Raw genomic sequence first — 18,470 nt, 5'->3', positions numbered from 1 at the left:
TCTTGCAAAAAAAAAAAAAAAAAAAAAAAATTAAAAACAAAATTGCATATAATGATAATGTCACGAATTCTACCTTTTTTTCTTTGCTACTTCATCGCGATCTTCATATTGCCAATTTTTGGAGACATTGTCGAGTAGCTAGAACTTTTTTTTTTTTTTCCTTTTGCAGTTGCTCGAGTGCAGGACAGGGTAGGGGAAAGAAAAGAACCAACTGTCTATCTCAGAGTGATGAATAAACCCCCCGGGATACTGGCGATCTATCCGCCACCTGGGTGAGCAAAACCTATTATTGTACAGTGTCATCTGGGTAGACCTAGTGCCATGTCGGTTCGGTTGTGTGGCCCTGTTGCCAATCAACAACCGCCCAGTTCCGGCCCTTTCCCATGCCCGTAAAACCTTGGAGTCATGCTTGTTAAAAGTTGAGCGCTTTAATTGCCACTCTCCCAGTCCGGATTCTATATCAAACCAAGTTACAAGTTAGTCAACCGATATGATTTCTTGAAAAAGGGGAGATTCTGGCAACGCAAAGAAAGACTCACAGCCATACTGACCTTTTTCAAAATTACGAGTCCCTCTAAAGTGCTGCTAAGGCTGATGTACTCCTCGTCCTCCAGCTCGGCTCGCTCCCCGTAAGCCAAGAGCACTGGCGTGCTCTGAGTCTGCCATCCGGTGATAGTCTTGGGTCTACCGGCCTGGCCGACAACATCGACGGCCTGACCGACTCTGACGTTGACGGTCAGGGGCTTCAGGTCCTCGTCAAGAGTGACCAAGAAGCGCGGGTGCATAGCCGTGACCAAGAAGTAAAGCAAGTAGTGAGAGTTTGAGGTGATGAAGCTCTTGGCGTCGAGCATGGTCACCAAGACGGCAAGCAGACCGGCTGCCGATACTCTTGAAAGGATTTGACGGTCGGTATGAAAGGGGCTGATTGACATGGTGCCCTTGCCCATGTGCAGCAGGCCTTGAGCAATCCTCACCATGAACAAAGAGTCTTGGTCGCGGTGGTAGTAGCTTGCGAGTTGCCTCAGCAGCTGAGCCAGGCGGGCGTTGTTCGTTCCGGCACCCAGGAGACCCATGGCGAAGATGGCGTTGATGGCCACTTCGTTGTCATTGTCGTGAGAGTACCTCGACAATGTATCGTAAACCTTCATTTGAGGGTTGCTTGGGCTGACGAGACCCATAGCCAGAGGTACCGCGCGCCTGATGTTGGCCTCGCCATAGTGCATCAGGTGACCAAAGTGGCGCAACACCATCTCCTGGCCAACATCCTCGCCCATGGCAATCAAGCCGATACCAAGCACAGCATAGGCCTGAAGAAGCTCATCGCCTTTCTTCTCCTCCGACTCTTCAAGATGCTCGTTGCAGATATGCAGGAGCTCCTGGATCTTGAGGACAGCACCAGTGCCAGCCCAAGCGCAGATCTCTGCGAGGACTGCGATGGGCTTGCCCACAGGATGGTCGACAGCCTTCAAAGTCTCCAGAATGACGTCCACTTCTTCCTGCTGACCAAAGAAAAGGAGACCGAGACCAAGAGCGAGGAACCGTGTCCACTTGTCGGTCAACTGAGATCTCCTGTCCTCATCAAGCAGAGTGTTGACAATGGCTTCGCTGACCTCATCATTAGATGTGCCAACAAAAATCAGACCACACGAGAGTGCTGCCATGGCCGAGATCTGCATGTCTAGTGAAGAATCAGTGATCATGGGCACGAGCTCAACCAACAGCTCAAGCTTGTTAGAGCCCGCATATGATAATCCTAAGCCCATGATAGCTGCAATCCTGACGAGAGGGTTCTTGTGGTGCAGCTTGTCCGGGTCGCACAGCAAAGCCATGGCAGGCTCAGAATCCAGCCGCACTCCCGAGTTCATGATTCCAATGGCAAGGAGGGCACCGGCTTGGATCTGCTCCTCGTCGGCGTATGTGTACTTGTCAACCTTGTCCAATCCAGCCTCCACATCCCACAGAAGCAGTGTACCCATGGATGCAACCGTCGACATCATGCCTTCGTCCTTGGTCTTCCAAACCCAGCTCTCCTTGTCATCAACGAGCATCATCTTGTCGTTACCGAACCCAGCGTTGACAAAAGCATTCACGAAAGCTGCAGCCAAGTTGTGACGGGCAGAGTCCAGGTTAGTCATACCAGCCACACGACTGCTCTCAAGATGGCTCTTGTAAATGTCTTCGGTAGTCTTGGGGTCCAGGATGTTGAGTTCCTTGCCCAGTGATTTGAAGTGCTCCGAAAGCCGGATGTTACCCAAACACTCAGTCAGTTCCTGGTCCTCTGTGTCCGGGTCGGGAAGCAGGATCTTTTGCCGCGCAATCAAGAAGGCCAACTGCTTCTTGAGGGCGGGGTCTTCGATCTTCTCAAACTCGTTGTAGATCATGTCCGAATCGTTCAGCCTGATTGCGAGAACCATTGCCTGTGTGTGTTGCTTGTACTGCTTGTAGATATCGTGCGCAACTCGTAAAAACTGCTCGTTCTCTGGGTAAGTGAGGAGATTTACCATCGAGACCACGTACAGGCAGACGCGCGCGTACGTGTTTTCGTCGACAAACTTGGGAAGCTGCTCGATGATCTCGAGCTCGCTCATCAGATCCACGGCGTCGGCTTCTGCGTTGCTTTTCAGGAACAGAGGTACCAAAACCAGGGCGAGGTCGACAAGGTCCTTGGTTGACTCCTCTGCTGCTATCCTCTTGGCATAGACCTCGCCAATCTCCAAAGCTAGGTGACGGGTGTACTCATGTCCCCAGGAGCTGATGTCTTGTGAAGGGGCCAAAAGCCGGTACTTGAGGGTGTCCTGGCGGTCCTCATCGGAAAAGGTCATGCCTATGACCGAAAGCACATCTGCCAGAGACACCTTGTTGTCGCCGGTGGGCCATGCTTCGTATAGTTTCGTCATCGTCTCGTAGTGAGGTCGGAGAAACTTCAAAGGTTTCGGCACAGCCGTCATGGAAGATGTCGACGTCTTGATGAAGTTCTTCATTGCCTCGAGGGCTGGCTTGTACAGAGATGCATCGGATTCCTAAACCTCCGACCGTTAGTTGAGTGTCCGCAGGTCCGAAGAACTAGCTGCGGTGGCAGTCCGCCGGTATTGCGTCCTACCGTGAGCCTCTCGACAAGCATGTCGAGCTCATTTTTAAGCTGCTGATCCTCTTCACTCAACTCCTCAGTGGCTGGTTGATTTGGTCAGTAAGGCATGCTCCGGTAGAAAGCACGTGGGGTCGTGGCGCAAACGCACAGTTGATCTTGTCTTCGTACTTGCCATTCACCACCGTCTTTCCATCCTTGTCCTTCTTCACATCATCGGGCGTCTCAATAGCTTTGCCCTTGTCGGCAGCCTTGGAGCTATCGGCATCGGGCGCCATGATTGTGTGATAGGGTTTGCAGAGATGCGCGCGGGCAGATAGGTGAAGGGCTCAACAATGCTCCCAGCAAGATTGGCGGAATCGGTGGTCCGCCTGGACAATCGACGTCGGATGGCGGTTCTCCGATTTTGTAAATTGACAGACCTCGCGGGGTTTGTGTGGTGGTGAAAATGTTCGTTGGTAGAGTTTAGGAATCGTGTTGTCGAGGTTGGTAGATGGCAGTTCTGATGTGGTATTTGTTGCTGCTTGACCTAGCTTCCGCCGCCAAGTTGCCTCACCTCTCAACTCATCCACTGACAAACCTACTGACGCGAGGCGCTTTGTCGCCTAGACTAGAGCCCGGCTGGTGTGGAGCGGTGGACAGGGATGCTTATGGGTTCAGCTCTTGAAGCTGCGTGGAAAAACCAAATTCCGACTGGATAGACTCTCGACGGTATCCACCGCTCTTATCGATATGGCTTTCACAACGTCAGCCTTCCAAAATTTGGCGGGGTTCGAGTATCTTTCTCTGATAGTTGGCGATCCATTTCGTCGCGCCACATTAGATCTCTGCGGGTGCAAGTCGAATCCCGCTATTTTTCTTTTCTATTTTTTCTCTCTCTTCTCTCTGTGTATTCTTTCTCCTTCTTGCTTGTCATCCTCCGTCAAGTAAAAAAAAAAAAAAAAAACATAAAGATATCAAGAAGATCTAGCAAAATACCGGAATCATGAAACTCGATTCCAAGGCGATGCGCCACCTCACCTCGGAGGACTGGAAGGTTCTCACGGGTGTAAGTTAGGCGCCTTTTCTAATCACCACCTGAATAAAAATCCATTAGTAGATGGGGTATTGATAGTCACCCCTTTGGCCCGCTCGTCTAGGTTGAGCAAGGCAGTAAGAACCACGAAATCGTACCGACGCCTCTGATCGAGAAGCTCTCTCGGTTGCGAGGTGGCGCCAGCGGCGTGCACAGGAGCATCTCGAACCTGGCCAAGGTCGGCCTCATTGCACGCGTCAAGGAGGCCAAGTACGATGGCTACCGCCTGACTTACGGCGGACTCGACTACCTCGCCCTGCACACGCACTCCACAAAGAAGGCCATTTACTCTGTCGGCACCCGCATCGGCGTCGGCAAGGAGAGCGACATAATGATCGTCGCCGACGACACGGGCTGCCAGCGTGTCCTCAAGATCCACCGTCTTGGTCGCATCTCGTTCCGGACCGTCAAGGCCAACCGTGACTACCTCAAAAAGCGCGGTCAGGCCTCCGGGTCCTGGATGTATCTGTCCAGGCTGGCGGCTATGAAGGAGTTCGCCTTCATGCAGGCCCTGAGGGAGGAAGGCTTCCCCGTGCCCGAACCATTGAGCCAGTCCCGTCACACCATTGTCATGTCCCTGATAGATGCGTATCCTTTGCGCCAGATCTCCTCTGTGCCAAACCCTGCCGCACTCTACGCAGAACTGATGCTTCTCATTCTGCGCTTGGCAAAGCATGGACTTATCCACGGCGATTTCAACGAGTTCAACATCCTTCTCAAGGAGGAGAAGGACAAGAAGAACCACGCTTCAAGTACAGAGTCAGCAGAAAACGGCTCTTCGGAAGTTGGGGCCGCGCTGCCTACGCCCATACTGATAGACTTCCCGCAGATGGTTTCCATGGATCATCCCAACGCTGAGATGTACTTCGATCGGGATGTTGCCTGTATCAAACGCTTCTTTGAGCGTCGCTTCCACTTTTCTAGTGACGAGCCAGGCCCTTTTTACAAAGATGCACTAAAGACTGTAGGCGCTGATGGTGCTCGGCGACTCGATGCCACCGTAGAGGCCTCCGGATTCACTAAAAAGATGAGCAAGGACCTTGAGAAGGCCATCCAGGAAGAGGCTGCGTCTCGCCGCGAGCAAACGAACGATATTGATGGAGAGTTTGAAGGCTCTGACGCTGAGCAAGATTCAGACGCCGAGGCGGAGTCTGAGCAAGCCGATCTAAACGGCAGCGGCCAGACGGAGCATGATGCATCAGATTCAAAACTACCCTTGACAGGAATTGAGGCGGCAGTGCAAGGTACCAAGATCAGCGACACATCATGATTCTGTAGTTAGACCTTGTTCATATTTTTGTCCAAATTGATACCCACATCTTCTCAACTTGGCCCGAATTTTGCCACTATTCCTGAGTGAGTAGCACAATTTCCTTTCAACCCCATTCACTGACCTAATCCCACTGTGCTGTATCATCTCTCATGTTACGTGAAAGAATACGAAAGGTTTCAAGCCACAAGCACTAAATGCGGCCTAGGATCGCCATGTTTAAAAATGCAAATCTTTATCTCATTGCACTTCACGTGCTGAACCTATCTACCTATCTAGAGGCCTTGGAAGTAGTAAAAAGAAAAAGAAGAAAAACAAAGTTCTGTATGGCATATACAGAGGAAATTGAGTGAACAAAAGAATGCGTTATCATCGTGCGTAACTGCTCCAGAGGCTGATGAGATGCTTCCATGCATGTATAGCTCTGATGTGTGGTAACAATCTTGCAGCAGTGAAATCAGTCCGATAAAGGGATGCAACCATGTCTTGTGTCTCTCCATATGCACCCCATGTATTATTCGAATCAAAGTAAAAATTGGATCGTTAACAACAACAACGACCATGACCAAATGACCAAAGCAAACAAAATGTAACATTCATGAAAAGAAGTCGAGGAAGCTCGTAGAGTAAGCCTTTAGGCCTTCTCCTTCTTGGACTCTTTCTTGACAGAAGGCGAAGAGACAGCAGTGACATTACCGATGGGCGAGGCGTCGACGATGGTAACACCCTCATCACCAGAACCGTCGTCCGAGGTAACCGTCGGGGGTGCAGTCAGGTTCTGTCTTTGAGCAGGTTAGCAAAAAGGCTTTGGATTGCCTTCTTATCACCAAAAGCAATCACATACTGAACGCTATCGCGACCCGTGACTTGAGCTCCTTGACCGTTGTAGCCTCCAGAGACATTGACTGAGCGAGACGTATGGTTGTAGCTGGATCATTGAAGAAATCGAGGTCAGTTGAGTGAATTTCAAAGCCATATAAACAACACTGAGGCTACTTACCTGCCACCACCAGAACCAGAGCGACGCATGCCGTAAGAGCCCTGTTGATAGATACTGGGGCTCATGCCGACGGCGTGGGTGCCATAGGCGCCGATGTTATACTCGTTGGTGCGGTACTGGCGACGCTCAGCCGTGATCCGCTTCAGCTCCTTCTGAGACGGCGTATCGGCGTATCGGACTTGCATCTCCTGTCCATCGACGCCGAGCTTGAGACCATTGAAGTTCTTGATGATCCTCTCACATACCTCCCGACTCTCGAAGCTGGAGGTATGTTAGCTGGGCGTCTTTGACCCACAACAAGACGAAGAACTTACCGAGCAAAGCCCACGCCGCGACTGTTTCCGTTGGAATCCCTCAGGATCTTGGAGCTGGCAATGGGATGAGGGTCAAAGATGTGGATGAGAAGCTGTAGTGTCAATTTTGTAAGCAAGTGTGCCGAACTCAATGCCGTTTCAATGAATCTTACTGGCTCGGTGATGTCCTTGGGGAGATTGGAGATGTAAAGGTTTGTCGACATGTCATCTCCCTCGGCCTTCAGGCGCGCGTTGAAGCTCTCCTATAGTGGCAGTAACTAGTTAGCAACTACACGGTTGAGCATAATCATGAAAGCGTGAACTGGATACTGACCCGAGCAAATCCGACCTCGTAGCCAAGACGGTAGAAGCCGCGGATGCACTTCTGGGAGTCGCCAATGTCCTTGAACTTGGCAAATCCGAAGCTACATTCGGTGAATTCTTATGTTAGCCAACGATGATCAATCTTGACATTGTGAGCGACAACTTCACTCACCCTTTGCAAGCACCAGTGCTAGTGTCGATGATTGCCTTGGATTGCTCTACCTCCCCGAAGCGAGAGGCATAGCGCAGAAGTAGATCATCGTCTGTGGTAGGATGAAGGCCGCGGATGTAGACATTCTTGTTGCCAGAAATGCGATTCTCGAGACACTGCTCAAGCGTCTTGACATGATCAGTGAAGACTGCAGGGACGGCACGGGGAATTGCGGGGTCTTGCATGAGAAGGCGATCGAGCTCAGGGTCTTGAACGGGAGTAGGTTTGGCAGAGATTGAACCAAGAACAGCAGAACTGAGAACCTGCTGGGGTGAAGGGGTCGTGAACGTCGAGCGATCAGTAGAGAGAACGCGTGCACCGTGGGCACGATCACCAGCCGCGCCAAAGAAAGGGGTAGCAGGCGTAGACTCGGTAGCCGAGGTCGAGTACGAGCTGCGTCGGTTCTCGAGAGTGGGAAGCTCGCGAGGTACATGGGCAGCAGCCACGTTGCGGGGAGTGCTAGGACCCATCAGGGCGGTCTGTGGATGAGCAATAGGGAAACCAGTGCCTAGGTGATACTGAACCATGGGGTCATAGGCGGCAGCCTGACCGGCGAGATGATGGATCTGGCTGTAAGGGTTGTAGACCATGTTGGTGGGATCAGCAGTAGGTACGTAGGCTCCGGCAGGAAAGCTCAGACACTGAAACTGGTTAATCATCTGGCCCATGCCATCCGGCATCATCGCGGCATTGGCAGCAGCAATGGAGTTGTGGGACTCGGTTACGGTGGGGTATCCAGAGGCCACGCCGGTGTGGCGACGATTAGGGTCGTTGAAAGTAGCTCCCATTTTGACTATATATCATCAAAATAAGTCAGCAAAGATTCTCTCCAAGACGTCCTTTCTTGGGATGCATGACTTAGAAGACGAGATACAAGATGAATCCTTGAGACCATCAGAATCGACAACGCGCTTGACCAGGAAGAGTCAAACAGAGAAGCCTGGTGACAAGAGAGTTGGGTTGTTCCACTTACCTGGTTATTGAAGATCTTGGTCAAGATTGAATAGAACGGCAGAGAGAGGAGTCTTGCGAGCGGGTGAACTTCAAATGTTGGAAATATTAGTACCAAAGACCTGTGATGAAGCGAGTGCTGTCAAGTAAAATGGATGGGACGAGCTATCAAGCAAATGGTCAAGAGACTGTGGTAGCGTCCGGGACTTGGTGTTGATGCTGTGATGTTCAAAAGTAGACGAGGTAGAAGAAGGGATTCCCAAAGGTGACAAGAAAAAAAGGAAAATACCTGAGCTTTTGACTCGGACCTTGGGCATAGCGAACAGAGTAGAGGACGCTATAAGCGGGAGAGTACATTTTGGAAGGAGGAGTAGAAGCTGGGGAAGTTGGGAAGGAGTGAAGTGAAGGGAGAGCAAGGACTTACAGCCGTTGAATTCTCAAAAGGCGCTGTTGATATAAACGAGCACGAGTAGGGAGACAAGGTAAGGCACCTGTTGAGAAATATGTTGATATCGAAGACCAGCTACGACACGCTTGCAAAGAAGGTGCTACCGAGGGCCGTTCTTCGAGTTAGGCTGGTCCGAGCCGGAAAGATGGCCAAAGATAGCACGAAAAGCAATATCCAGATAAAGGTGAAAATCAACGCGTCAAGCGCAGACGAAAGATGTGATGCTTCAAAGATTGTCGTCAAGACCAGAAAGAAAGAAGCCACCTCAAAGAGAGGTGAAGATTGTTTGTGAAAAGGTGGTATGCAGATGCTTGCAGAAAAGAGGAAGGGATGGTACAAGACAAGGAAAGTGATATGGGTGATGTTTGGGGGAAAGAAAAGTTTGTCAATCCGAAGTGAATCGGCATGAAGAATTGAAATACATAGGGCAGGTACAAAGGCGGAAAGAGAACAACGGCAGAATTCATCAAACAGAGCCCCTTCAACTGCTCCTTCCCTCTTCTCGTCCATCATATCATAGGGTCTAGCAAGTCGAGGTAGCCTCAGAGGTTCTTAAGCCCCACCCACGGTTGCCTCTCAGGCTGGTGATAGTACGGTACAATATACCAGCTCCATCCATATGTTTGCTTAGCAAACCTGACGACGACAAAAGGCGCTATTTCCAAAGATGCCTGACGTGTGCTCGGTTGAGTGACTGTAGCTGGGGAGCTGCGAGGACTTTGTTGAAATCACGGGCTGCATTTTAGGTCTATTCGGAGTCTACCTATTCACCAATAATCCCACAGTAAGCTAGGTCCTGACCATTGGACGACCACAGTCAGCTCTGAAGCCATCCCCTTGACAGTGACTGTGTTCTTCCGGCCCCTGGCCGACATATGGCCCAGGCAACTTAGGTAGAGACAAGGCCTAAAGGCTTGGCACAGTACGAAAAAAAGCTCACTATTGTGCACCCGTCCACCATACTGACCTACCAGGTGATTGACGACATAAGACCCGCTTTAACTTTTGTGATTATAGGTGGGTTTCTGCCATGGCAACGGGCTGGTGGTCTACGGGCTCCATAGGTAAGGTAGGTATTACCTACCTGGTAGGTAGGTATAGGTACTAGGGTAACTTAGGGATGTCCAAGCAATGGTAGATTTAAGTACTTTGAAGATTGCGTAACGTGATTCCACTGCTTGTGTATCCTGAAATGGTGTACCCTTCGCGCACCTTGATCTTTAGATAGGTAAGGTAGGTACCTACCTAGGTAGTTCCTTCTTGTGGTCAGCGCTAGCTGATCCCCGACAACAACGCATGCCCTGATGCCTCCATAGATACCAGACCGCTGGGCATATGTTAGCAGTGACAAATAATTATGCGCTTGGCTGAATTATGTACCTGCCGTCCTAGGGGCCGAATTGAGCAAAGAATATTCTATTCTCCAACAAAAACAAATGCTGCACATACCTAGGTACCTACCTAGGTAGGTAACTTTCGCTGTATTAAATCAATACGCCAGGCCATAGCAGCACATGGCCATTGTTCTTGCCACATTGTCACTTTTGCTACTTGTGTTAGAATTCAATGGAGTGGGTGGTTGTGAAAGGAATCTGAAATTCACCAAGCAAACGGAGGCCTGAGCCTGCATAGTACAGAGTTCGACACCTACGTCAACCAGTTCTTGACCATCACAACTCGCCCACTAGGTCCATTTTGCCTCCGAGAAAATCTTGGTCATAGGCTCCTGAGAGCACTCAGCTCCGTGAAGTTTGATATACATATGTCCAGTCGATTGGTATCCTCGTACCCGGAGCAGCTTTTGGAGATGATCGGCTCTACGAGCTTTGATAGGCGAAATACGGATCATGAAGAAATCTGTATTCACAGGCCTATAGCATGTTCAATAAGAATAAGACCCACGAAATGTGCTTGCACCTTGGTAGACCCATAGCTGTACCCTAACGTTTTCGCATAATCAAATTGTTAAAGTTTTAACAACTTCTCATGTCGGCATGGTTTCTTGATTCTGATGGATGCCCTGGCATAAAAGAAAAAAAAGACAAAAGCCATCCCCGGCCGCTAGATGAACAACAGAATATGCTTAAACTCAGATTCCGCGGCATGAGTTGCGCACTCTCCGGGCGAGTCACGGGCTATCCATGAGCAGATGAGAAGCCTATAAAGGACAATCCTTGTTTCTCTGCCACAAGAATCGCCCACTCGGGTTCTGATATCAATGCGACAGGCGGCGAGATACGAGATGAACTATCGGTCCTTTAGAAGGAACGGGCTCTTATGGTGCATGTTTGGGAAGTCTTTGAATATCAACGAGTAATCGACAAAGAGCTCCTATTGGTGGCCAAGATGTAAGATTTGGACGGCTTTACCCCGACGGTGGACTTCCGTTACTCTCGGACAAATCTTCATTTAGGCTTCGCTCTACTCAGGACAACCATGTGAGAAGACGAGTTAAAAATCGTTGAGGAACCGACACTTGAAACAGAAAAATAATCTATGGCTGACGTGAAACAAGTGTATGTCGTTATTTAACTGGTATATTAAAGTGAGAAAAAAAAACCCCATTCAAATCTATTCACTGCTATCCAAGTGCCCAGTAGCTCGCTCATTCGTGCTGGGCTGGGATCTTCAGATGAAAGTGTGAGTGGATATTATCCAACAAAAATACCGAAATTTTCTATAAACTCCAAAATTCATGCATGATAATTTAGCGAAGAAGTGGCCGATTGGGCAACTACGACGGGGGCCCAGGTTTCGAGTCGTTGTTCCGTTTAGGACCAGACGTCCTCCTAAAGTCAACAAGTCAGCAAACTGCCAGAAAAGAAGATGCGATATGTCGCTGCTTACCTGGTACTGGTTTGCCGCCCTCATGTTCTTGACGATTTCCTCGGCCTTGGCCTCCGGAATGCCACGCTGCTCCGCTATTATCTGTCCCAGGACAGAGTTGACCTCGCGAGCCATGTTGGCCGCATCACCGCAGACGTAGATGTAAGCCTTCTTGGTCAAGAGCTCGTTGATCTCTTGAGCCCTCTCCTTCAGGCGGTGCTGGACGTAGACTTTCTTGGGACCCTCTCTCGAAAAAGCGGTGACAAGCTCGAACTTGTCGCCAAGAACCTTCTTGTATTCCTAAACAAGATCAAAGTTGTGTCAGTACGCGCTGGAGCGGAATCGTTATGCGCTACTAGAAAACCACACTTACATCCCACTCATCCTTGTACAAAAAGTCCTCGGTAGACTTTCGGCAGCCAAAGAACAATATCGTCTTTCCAACTTCTTCGCCGTTCTCGGCTTGCTTGGCGCGTTCCTGGACAAAAGCCCTCATCGGAGCCACGCCAGTTCCCGGTCCAACAAGGATGATGGGCTTCGTCGAGTCTGAGGGCAGCTTGAAGTTGGAATGGCGGACGTGGACGGGAACTTTGATTCCATCGTACTTGTCCCTGGGTCCCGCGAGCGCAAATGTGCGACCAAACGGCTCTGGGTGGGGTTCTCCATTTTGCTTCTGCTTGAGGGCCAAGAGGTAGTTGGTAGTAACACCGCGGAATGGATCGTCGCGGCCAGGAATCTCCTGCTTCTCTACAACAGCAGTAATGGTGATGACCTTGGGCTGAACCAACGAGGAGGACGAAATCGAGTAGTACCTGGGCTGCAACTTTGTGAGACCTTCGATGAAAGCGGAGAAAGGAATGTTGTTCCACTTCTTGCCCTTGCCAACATTGAAAAGTACTCGTGCGATGTTGAGGTAGTGCTTGCTGATCTTTGCTGAGAAGTAGTCCTTGTCACCGCCGAGCTTGGTCATCTCCGCCTTGGTTTCCTCATCGGGCGCAAAGGCGGCCAGTGTGGCAATGAATTGACGCGAGACCGGAGCACATATCTCCATGTGGTAGCGGAGAATGGCATCGTACGTCGTAGGTGCGGGGAAGGGAACCTTTGCGGTTGGCTCAAGAGGCCTGACGCTGACTACGGTGTCACGCTTGTCCGTAAGCCCAAGCACATCGAGGAGGCAGTCGACCTCCTCGCCCGGGTTAGTAGGCCAGACTGCGATGTGGTCACCGGTCTGGTACGTCAGGTTAGAGCCACTGACGTCGACGTCGATGTGCAGACAATTGCGATCCTTGACGTTGAAAAGCTCATACGATTTGACAATGGGGGCAATGTATGGGTTGTGAGCGTTGAAGGGTCCCTTGGCGGTGCCCTCCAGGTGCATCTTGTTGGGCTCGCCGAGGTAGACTTCGGGAGATTCGACGGTGAGTCCCTCACGCTCAGTCACGCTAAAGACGGGCTCGTAGACGGCCTCGCGCTCTTCAAGACCCATCTTCTCAGCGAGGGCGGCCCACATGGGGTCCTTCCAGGCCAGGAAGTCCTCCTCCATTGTGCCAGCGCCGTCATCGCCCTCTCCTGCGTCGCCGATGCGGTGCGCACCAAGCTTCTCCAAGGCCTTGTTGACGTTGCGTACCATGGAGTTGTAGTGCTCATAGGTGTTGTTGCCGAGACCGAAAGCGACGTAGTTCAGGTTGTCAAGAGTGCTGCCTTCGGAAAACGAGACATCCTCTCCGGTAATGAACTCGTAAAAGTCCACGGCGTTGTCGGTAGGCTCGCCCTCTCCGTAGGTGGCGAGAACAAACATGACAATCTTGTCGCTCGGGACGGTGTCCAGGTTTTCGTAGTCGTAGTCCTCAAGATCGGCAACCATTGTCTCGAGTCCGAAGCGGCTCTTTCCCTCCTTTGCAAGCCTGGAGGCGTAGTCCTCGGCGGTACCTGTCTGCGAGCCGTAGAAGATCACACAATTCTTGCCCGTCTCCTCCATCTTCTCCACAATGTTTCTCGTCTTGCCTGTCTTGGGTCCATTTGTGTTGGCAAATGAAGCTGCGTAAGGGTCTTTGACTACCCCCCAGTATTTGCCCTTGGTGAAATACGCAATAGTGCCGCAAAGGATCAGCCCGAGGACAATGATGTCCAGAGTGTCGAGTTCGGCCATTTTGTCGAGCTCTCTGGTCGAAGCGGGCCAGCGCCGGGTTGTGTGCGGGATGTGGAAAAATCAAGCAAAGAAAACGAGGGGCCAAAAATTTGACAAGTGGGATGTCGCAATGTGTTTTTTGTTATACCCCGTGTACGAAAGCGTGCTCTGGGTCGTCCTATAGATGTTGTGGAAACACTTGACGAGAGCTTGACTTGATTTGGAGGGGGAGGTGGGACGGGACAGATCGCCGATACAAAGAGAGAGTCGATTCGGTGGTGGACGACTCAAAAAAAAGAGGGACACTAGAACCGCGACTCGTTACCGATCTGTTGATTATTCCGTCGATGCACGAGAGTTAGACTGGGCTATTAATGGTTGATTCGTCTGAACGGTGAATGGGGGAAGTCGTACGTTGACTGCCTGAGCGTAGATCAGGATCGTAGGTGAAATCAGCAAGGAGGAGAATTTGCGGCTAAATTTAACGCTGCAGAATTTGGGAGGAAAAAAGGTGAGATGGTTGAGCGGTTAGGTGGTCTAGAACTACCAAGAGCTATCTAATACGACACTGGCTGACTTTAAAAATGTCGGGAGTTGTGGTCGGACTGGGGTTGTTCCCGGCTTCCCGCTCCGAATTCACCCCGATGTACGGTTTCTTATGCAAACCAATTCAATTCAGACTCCGTCAGACAGTGGATGACAGGAATTACACTTAGTCCGTCGGGCTTCGGAAATTCCCCCGTGTCGCCGTTCGTGCCCTCGGTACGTTGCCGCACTCCGTACTGTGGATGGCTTAACGATTTTCCTACTCCGCAGGACTGAGTAGGTATGAAGGTAGGTAGGTAGGTAGGTAGGTAGGTAGGTGGGTAGGTAGGTGGGTAGGGAGGCGAGAGTCATTGCATGAGTGGACTTGAAGAAGTCACCGCTCAGCCCATGGTATTTTCTGCTTTACCAAGTCCGTACCGTTTGGAACTAGAACTAGATAGACTAGAACTAGTTCTAGTCTAGATAAAATTCGATCTACGAACGTGGGTAGGCTTGGACCGATTACCATACTGTGGAGTAGATCTAAAGCCAATTAGCATATCTTGCTTAGTCTTCCCTTTGGGACTTTCACATGCGTGCGTGGGATGTCTTTTCCGGAGTGTTGGTGCGGGCACTGGGCGCACATAAAATGAAAACCGACAAAATGGCATCCAACGTGGGTGTTTTTAGAGCGTTGTGCAACCGAGAATTCATCCAGTAAAAAAAAAAAAAAAAAAAAAAAGAAAAGAAAAAAAGATGGCTGACTAATGATCATCATAGGCGAGGTAGATACGTAGTGCATATTACACAAATACTTGGGGGCTGTTCGTTGTGGGCCCCCTCAAAGAGGGGGTTACAAAACCTTGATTTTCGAAAAAACCGTGGGCCACCCCGCATCAGTTTTTTACCTAGAAAATCGTTAACAATTTAACTTATGCCGAGTGTAATCCCGTTCCATAACAACACAATTGCACTTACCGCAAATATACCTATATCATGACGTCCCCAGAATCTCCAGCTATCTTAGGAGCCCGCATGTATGCCCAATATGTCGAAACTCACCGCAGTAGGGCGGATACCGCGCGGGAGGGCAGATCCAAGCCAGAATCGCTACGATCGTTCTGTAAAAGGAACGGTTACCCGTATTCGAGTACTCAGCGGCATGCTCGTAATCTCCTGATCAATGGCATTCCTAAGATATCGATAAAGCGCAGCGGGCGGCCTTCATTGTTGACTGATGCTGAAGATCAAGCTCTCGTTGCGTATATCATGCAGCTTGATAAACTTGGTGCATATCCCGACTCACAACACGTAATATCTGCGGCCAATCTGATGCGTCAGTCACGTATACCGCCCTGTGGTCCAATTCAAATGAACTGGTACGGCCGTTGGCGTAAAAAACACCCGGAACTGCGACTTACCAAACAACAACCCGTCGAGATTACTCGCCTTAGTTGGGAGCAACAGATCGATCTTGTGGAGGCCTGGTATCGCCGCACGGCGGCTCATGCGGTAGAGCTTGGGATCACGGCTTCAGCGGCCTGGAACGCTGACGAATGTGGTACTAGAATCGGTGTGAGAGATGGCCGGATACCGGTATTGGTCGTGACGAAAAAGAGGCATGAAAAGCCACGCACCGCGGATCCGGCTAACCGTGAGAGTTGTACGTTGATAGGCGGTGGCAACGCTGTTGGGCAGTCGCTACCGCCCTTCTGTATCTTCACAAAGTGGCCAACGAGCGATTGGCTTGATCTGGATCTGCCTGAGGGTATCGTTTTTACGCGGTCAGAAACGGGGTTTTCCAACGGAGATATCCAGCTCACCTGGATACAGCATTTCAACCGGTATTCGTGGCCAGAAGTTGCTGCCGTGCAATCGATCGGATCTCCCACGTTGAAAGAGTGGTTTGGTCATAACTTTGACGTCAGATTCGACTTTGTGAACCGCACTGCGGCCAAAATCGATCCAAATTCACAGCGGGCCAAAACACGTATTTGGAGGTGGCTTTTTCTCGACGGCTTTACCGGCCACTTTGGCATGGAGATACTTGATTATTGCCTCAGATTTGATATCGAGATCGTTATTTTACCGCCTCATTCAACGCATTATATGCAGCCCATGGACGTATCCGTGTTCACTCACCTGAAAAACGAGTTGCAGGCGGTCCTGCATGAGCATATAAACACCGGTATTCCGGTGTTCACCCGCTCAGATTTCGTTGCTGCGATTCGAGTAAGTCGTTTTCGATCTACAGGTTAATTTAGCGGTAAACTGATATATCTTCCCTTAACTTAGCGCTGCTGGCAAACGGCTTTCACAACTGGCCACGTAATAAGCGGTTTCCAAGATACAGGCTTGTTTCCTGTCGACGGCACCAAAGTGCTCGCCAAACTGCGTGGCCACGCCACGGCAGCGAATACACCGCGATATCCGGACTCCCTTCCTACCGCTGAACGATTTTCACGGGCCAAATATGCGGCAAGCCGTATGGCGGCCAAGGCGCACCACTTTAGTTCAGATACCGTTGATGCTATCTCGGATTTACAAGCCGTTGCCAACGAGGCGATCATCCTACAGCAACGCGTTGCCCAAGAGCAGACGAATAAGCAAAAACGCGTTCAACGCGCTTCACGTTACAAAGTCAAAATGACGTTGAAGTCAAAAGACAAGCAGTTCCAGACCGCTAATACGTTAGAAGATATGCGGGTCGCTCACGAAGCCAAACAGGCGTTGATCGAGGAAACAGCCCTATACCAACAAGAAAAGTTCGTCAGAGATGCGTGGTATAGGGATAAGAATCAGGCTATTCAACGCTGGCGAGAAACAGAGGGCATGCCCAACGGGATTAAGATACAACAGAAGAGATATCTGGAGGACCTCGGCTTCACGCCGGAGAACGTTCCGGCGGTCAGGGAACGCCCTGGAAAAAGGAAGAAGACCGATTCACAGCCCTCACAGTCATGGTTCGTCGATAAAGGGCCAATTTCAGCTGGAAATACAAGTACCCAGATCAATATTACCGTGGATACCGACTCTGCCTGTTCTATCAGCATATGCGTATCACGATCCTCGCAATCAGCCTCACCTCCCGCCCCAAACAGGCCTTCCAAACCGTTCCCACGGTATATACCATTGGCTACACCCTCTCCCCGTCAACTTCAGGATACGAGACCGCTTGAAGACCGTTCCTCGCCGCCAATACCGGGTGGTAGAAAGGATGAGTTGAAGTACCCGGGTCGCCTTGTGACCGCTTGAGCGACCGGAAAAGGGCGATTGAGCCAAAACTCCAGAAATAGATATCTACAGCGCAATTCACGGCTTCAATTTATCTGCAAATTCTAACCTTTTTCGTGGGTGTAGTGTTTACGAACGTGAATCGAACTTTCATGAGCTACTTTGTTAGCGATCTGCTAACAAATTTGCTGGCCCACGGTTTTTTCGAAAATCAAGGTTTTGTAACCCCCTCTTTGAGGGGGCCCACAACGAACAGCCCCCAAGTACTTTAATATATGTACGGCACGTTCGGAGTAAGAGTTTTTCGATCTTAATGTCAGCAGGCAGCTTATCTGCATAAGGCAGCAACCTTGAATTCACCTCATAGTCCCGTAATGGACCCTGCCTTGGCTACCATTACGTAGTAACCTACCTTACCTGCTTACCTTAGGGATGTACCTTGGATTATATAGATCTGGGTATGCACGAGCAAAAAGGCGTTGTTGATGTTGCCCACAACCAAATCGAACACTTACTGACTGTATACCAGCCACCTACCTACCTACTTGGCTACGTACTTCGTATACCTAAGGTAAATAACGGTTGGTTGATTGACCAGGATAGTAGTACAACATCTGACATGGATCAATGCGATGTCTAGCCAGCGCAGAAACCTGGACTTGAAGCCCCCGAATTCATGAGACACTTCCCCGACTTGAAGCCTATCGGTTGAAAGCTTCTCTGCCTGATGAGGTAACAAACCTAAGCACTTGGCAGGGACGTAGATAAGGTAGGTAGGTAAGGTACGTAGGTACCTAGGTACTTCGTAGGTAGCTCCTCCCACCAAGGTGTGGCTGAACGAAAATGCTTGGGGCTGTTGTTCTGGCTGACTAGATTATGGCTTGTCTGCTCTGACTTCATAGGGAAGGTATGTTAATTACCCAAGATCCAGGCACACACGTCTGTTGTCTAATTACCCCTGGCTTTCTACCTAGTACACACGTATTCAAACTGTTTGCTTTGATGACATTATCTCGTCAGTGTCATGCATCACACCCGTTGTGGCATGGGAATGAACGGGGCTCCTGACCAGGTGGTCCAGCCTCCCTGAACATCGAGAT

The 18,470-nt window shown here is 50.3% G+C and overlaps 4 protein-coding genes across 5 annotated transcripts; 1 reads left to right on the top strand and 3 right to left on the bottom strand.

Annotated features, from left to right (window-relative positions):
- MGG_07120 (26S proteasome regulatory subunit rpn-1) lies at positions 1 to 3,715 on the bottom strand. Its single transcript, XM_003715262.1, has 4 exons — positions 3,237 to 3,715; positions 3,101 to 3,171; positions 552 to 3,020; positions 1 to 455 (listed from the first exon to the last, which is right to left on the bottom strand). The coding sequence occupies exons 1-4, from the start codon at positions 3,361 to 3,363 to the stop codon at positions 429 to 431; spliced, it is 2,694 nt and encodes an 897-aa protein (XP_003715310.1). The 5' UTR covers positions 3,364 to 3,715; the 3' UTR covers positions 1 to 428.
- A 355-nt stretch (positions 3,716 to 4,070) lies between these two features.
- On the top strand, positions 4,071 to 5,430 carry MGG_07119 (atypical/RIO/RIO2 protein kinase; the record flags this gene model as incomplete). Its single annotated transcript, XM_003715261.1, has 2 exons — positions 4,071 to 4,133; positions 4,225 to 5,430. The coding sequence occupies 2 exons, from the start codon at positions 4,071 to 4,073 to the stop codon at positions 5,428 to 5,430; spliced, it is 1,269 nt and encodes a 422-aa protein (XP_003715309.1).
- Positions 5,431 to 5,683: 253 nt separating this feature from the next.
- MGG_07118 (sporulation-specific protein 5) lies at positions 5,684 to 9,149 on the bottom strand. Its single transcript, XM_003715260.1, has 9 exons — positions 8,634 to 9,149; positions 8,232 to 8,299; positions 7,220 to 8,051; positions 7,058 to 7,148; positions 6,897 to 6,986; positions 6,745 to 6,836; positions 6,431 to 6,691; positions 6,275 to 6,358; positions 5,684 to 6,212 (listed from the first exon to the last, which is right to left on the bottom strand). Exons 3-9 carry the CDS (start codon positions 8,044 to 8,046, stop codon positions 6,065 to 6,067), a joined length of 1,593 nt encoding a protein of 530 aa, XP_003715308.1. The 5' UTR covers positions 8,047 to 8,051; positions 8,232 to 8,299; positions 8,634 to 9,149; the 3' UTR covers positions 5,684 to 6,064.
- A 1,839-nt stretch (positions 9,150 to 10,988) lies between these two features.
- On the bottom strand, positions 10,989 to 14,105 carry MGG_07117. 2 transcript variants are annotated; one of them, XM_003715258.1, is made up of 4 exons: positions 14,026 to 14,105; positions 11,857 to 13,940; positions 11,505 to 11,783; positions 10,989 to 11,446 (listed from the first exon to the last, which is right to left on the bottom strand). In XM_003715258.1, exons 2-4 carry the CDS (start codon positions 13,630 to 13,632, stop codon positions 11,429 to 11,431), a joined length of 2,073 nt encoding a protein of 690 aa, XP_003715306.1. In that variant the 5' UTR covers positions 13,633 to 13,940; positions 14,026 to 14,105; the 3' UTR covers positions 10,989 to 11,428. The 2 variants fall into 2 exon arrangements, with proteins under 2 accessions (XP_003715306.1, XP_003715307.1); XM_003715259.1 differs by having other exon boundaries at positions 11,857 to 14,105.
- Positions 14,106 to 18,470: the final 4,365 nt, after the last annotated feature.

The sequence above is a fragment of the Pyricularia oryzae genome, chromosome 2 (genome assembly GCF_000002495.2).
Source record: "Pyricularia oryzae 70-15 chromosome 2, whole genome shotgun sequence".
NCBI classification, from domain to species: domain Eukaryota; kingdom Fungi; phylum Ascomycota; class Sordariomycetes; order Magnaporthales; family Pyriculariaceae; genus Pyricularia; species Pyricularia oryzae.
Note: the sequence above shows the minus strand (reverse complement) of the source record. Positions and strands in the feature narration are given on the sequence as shown.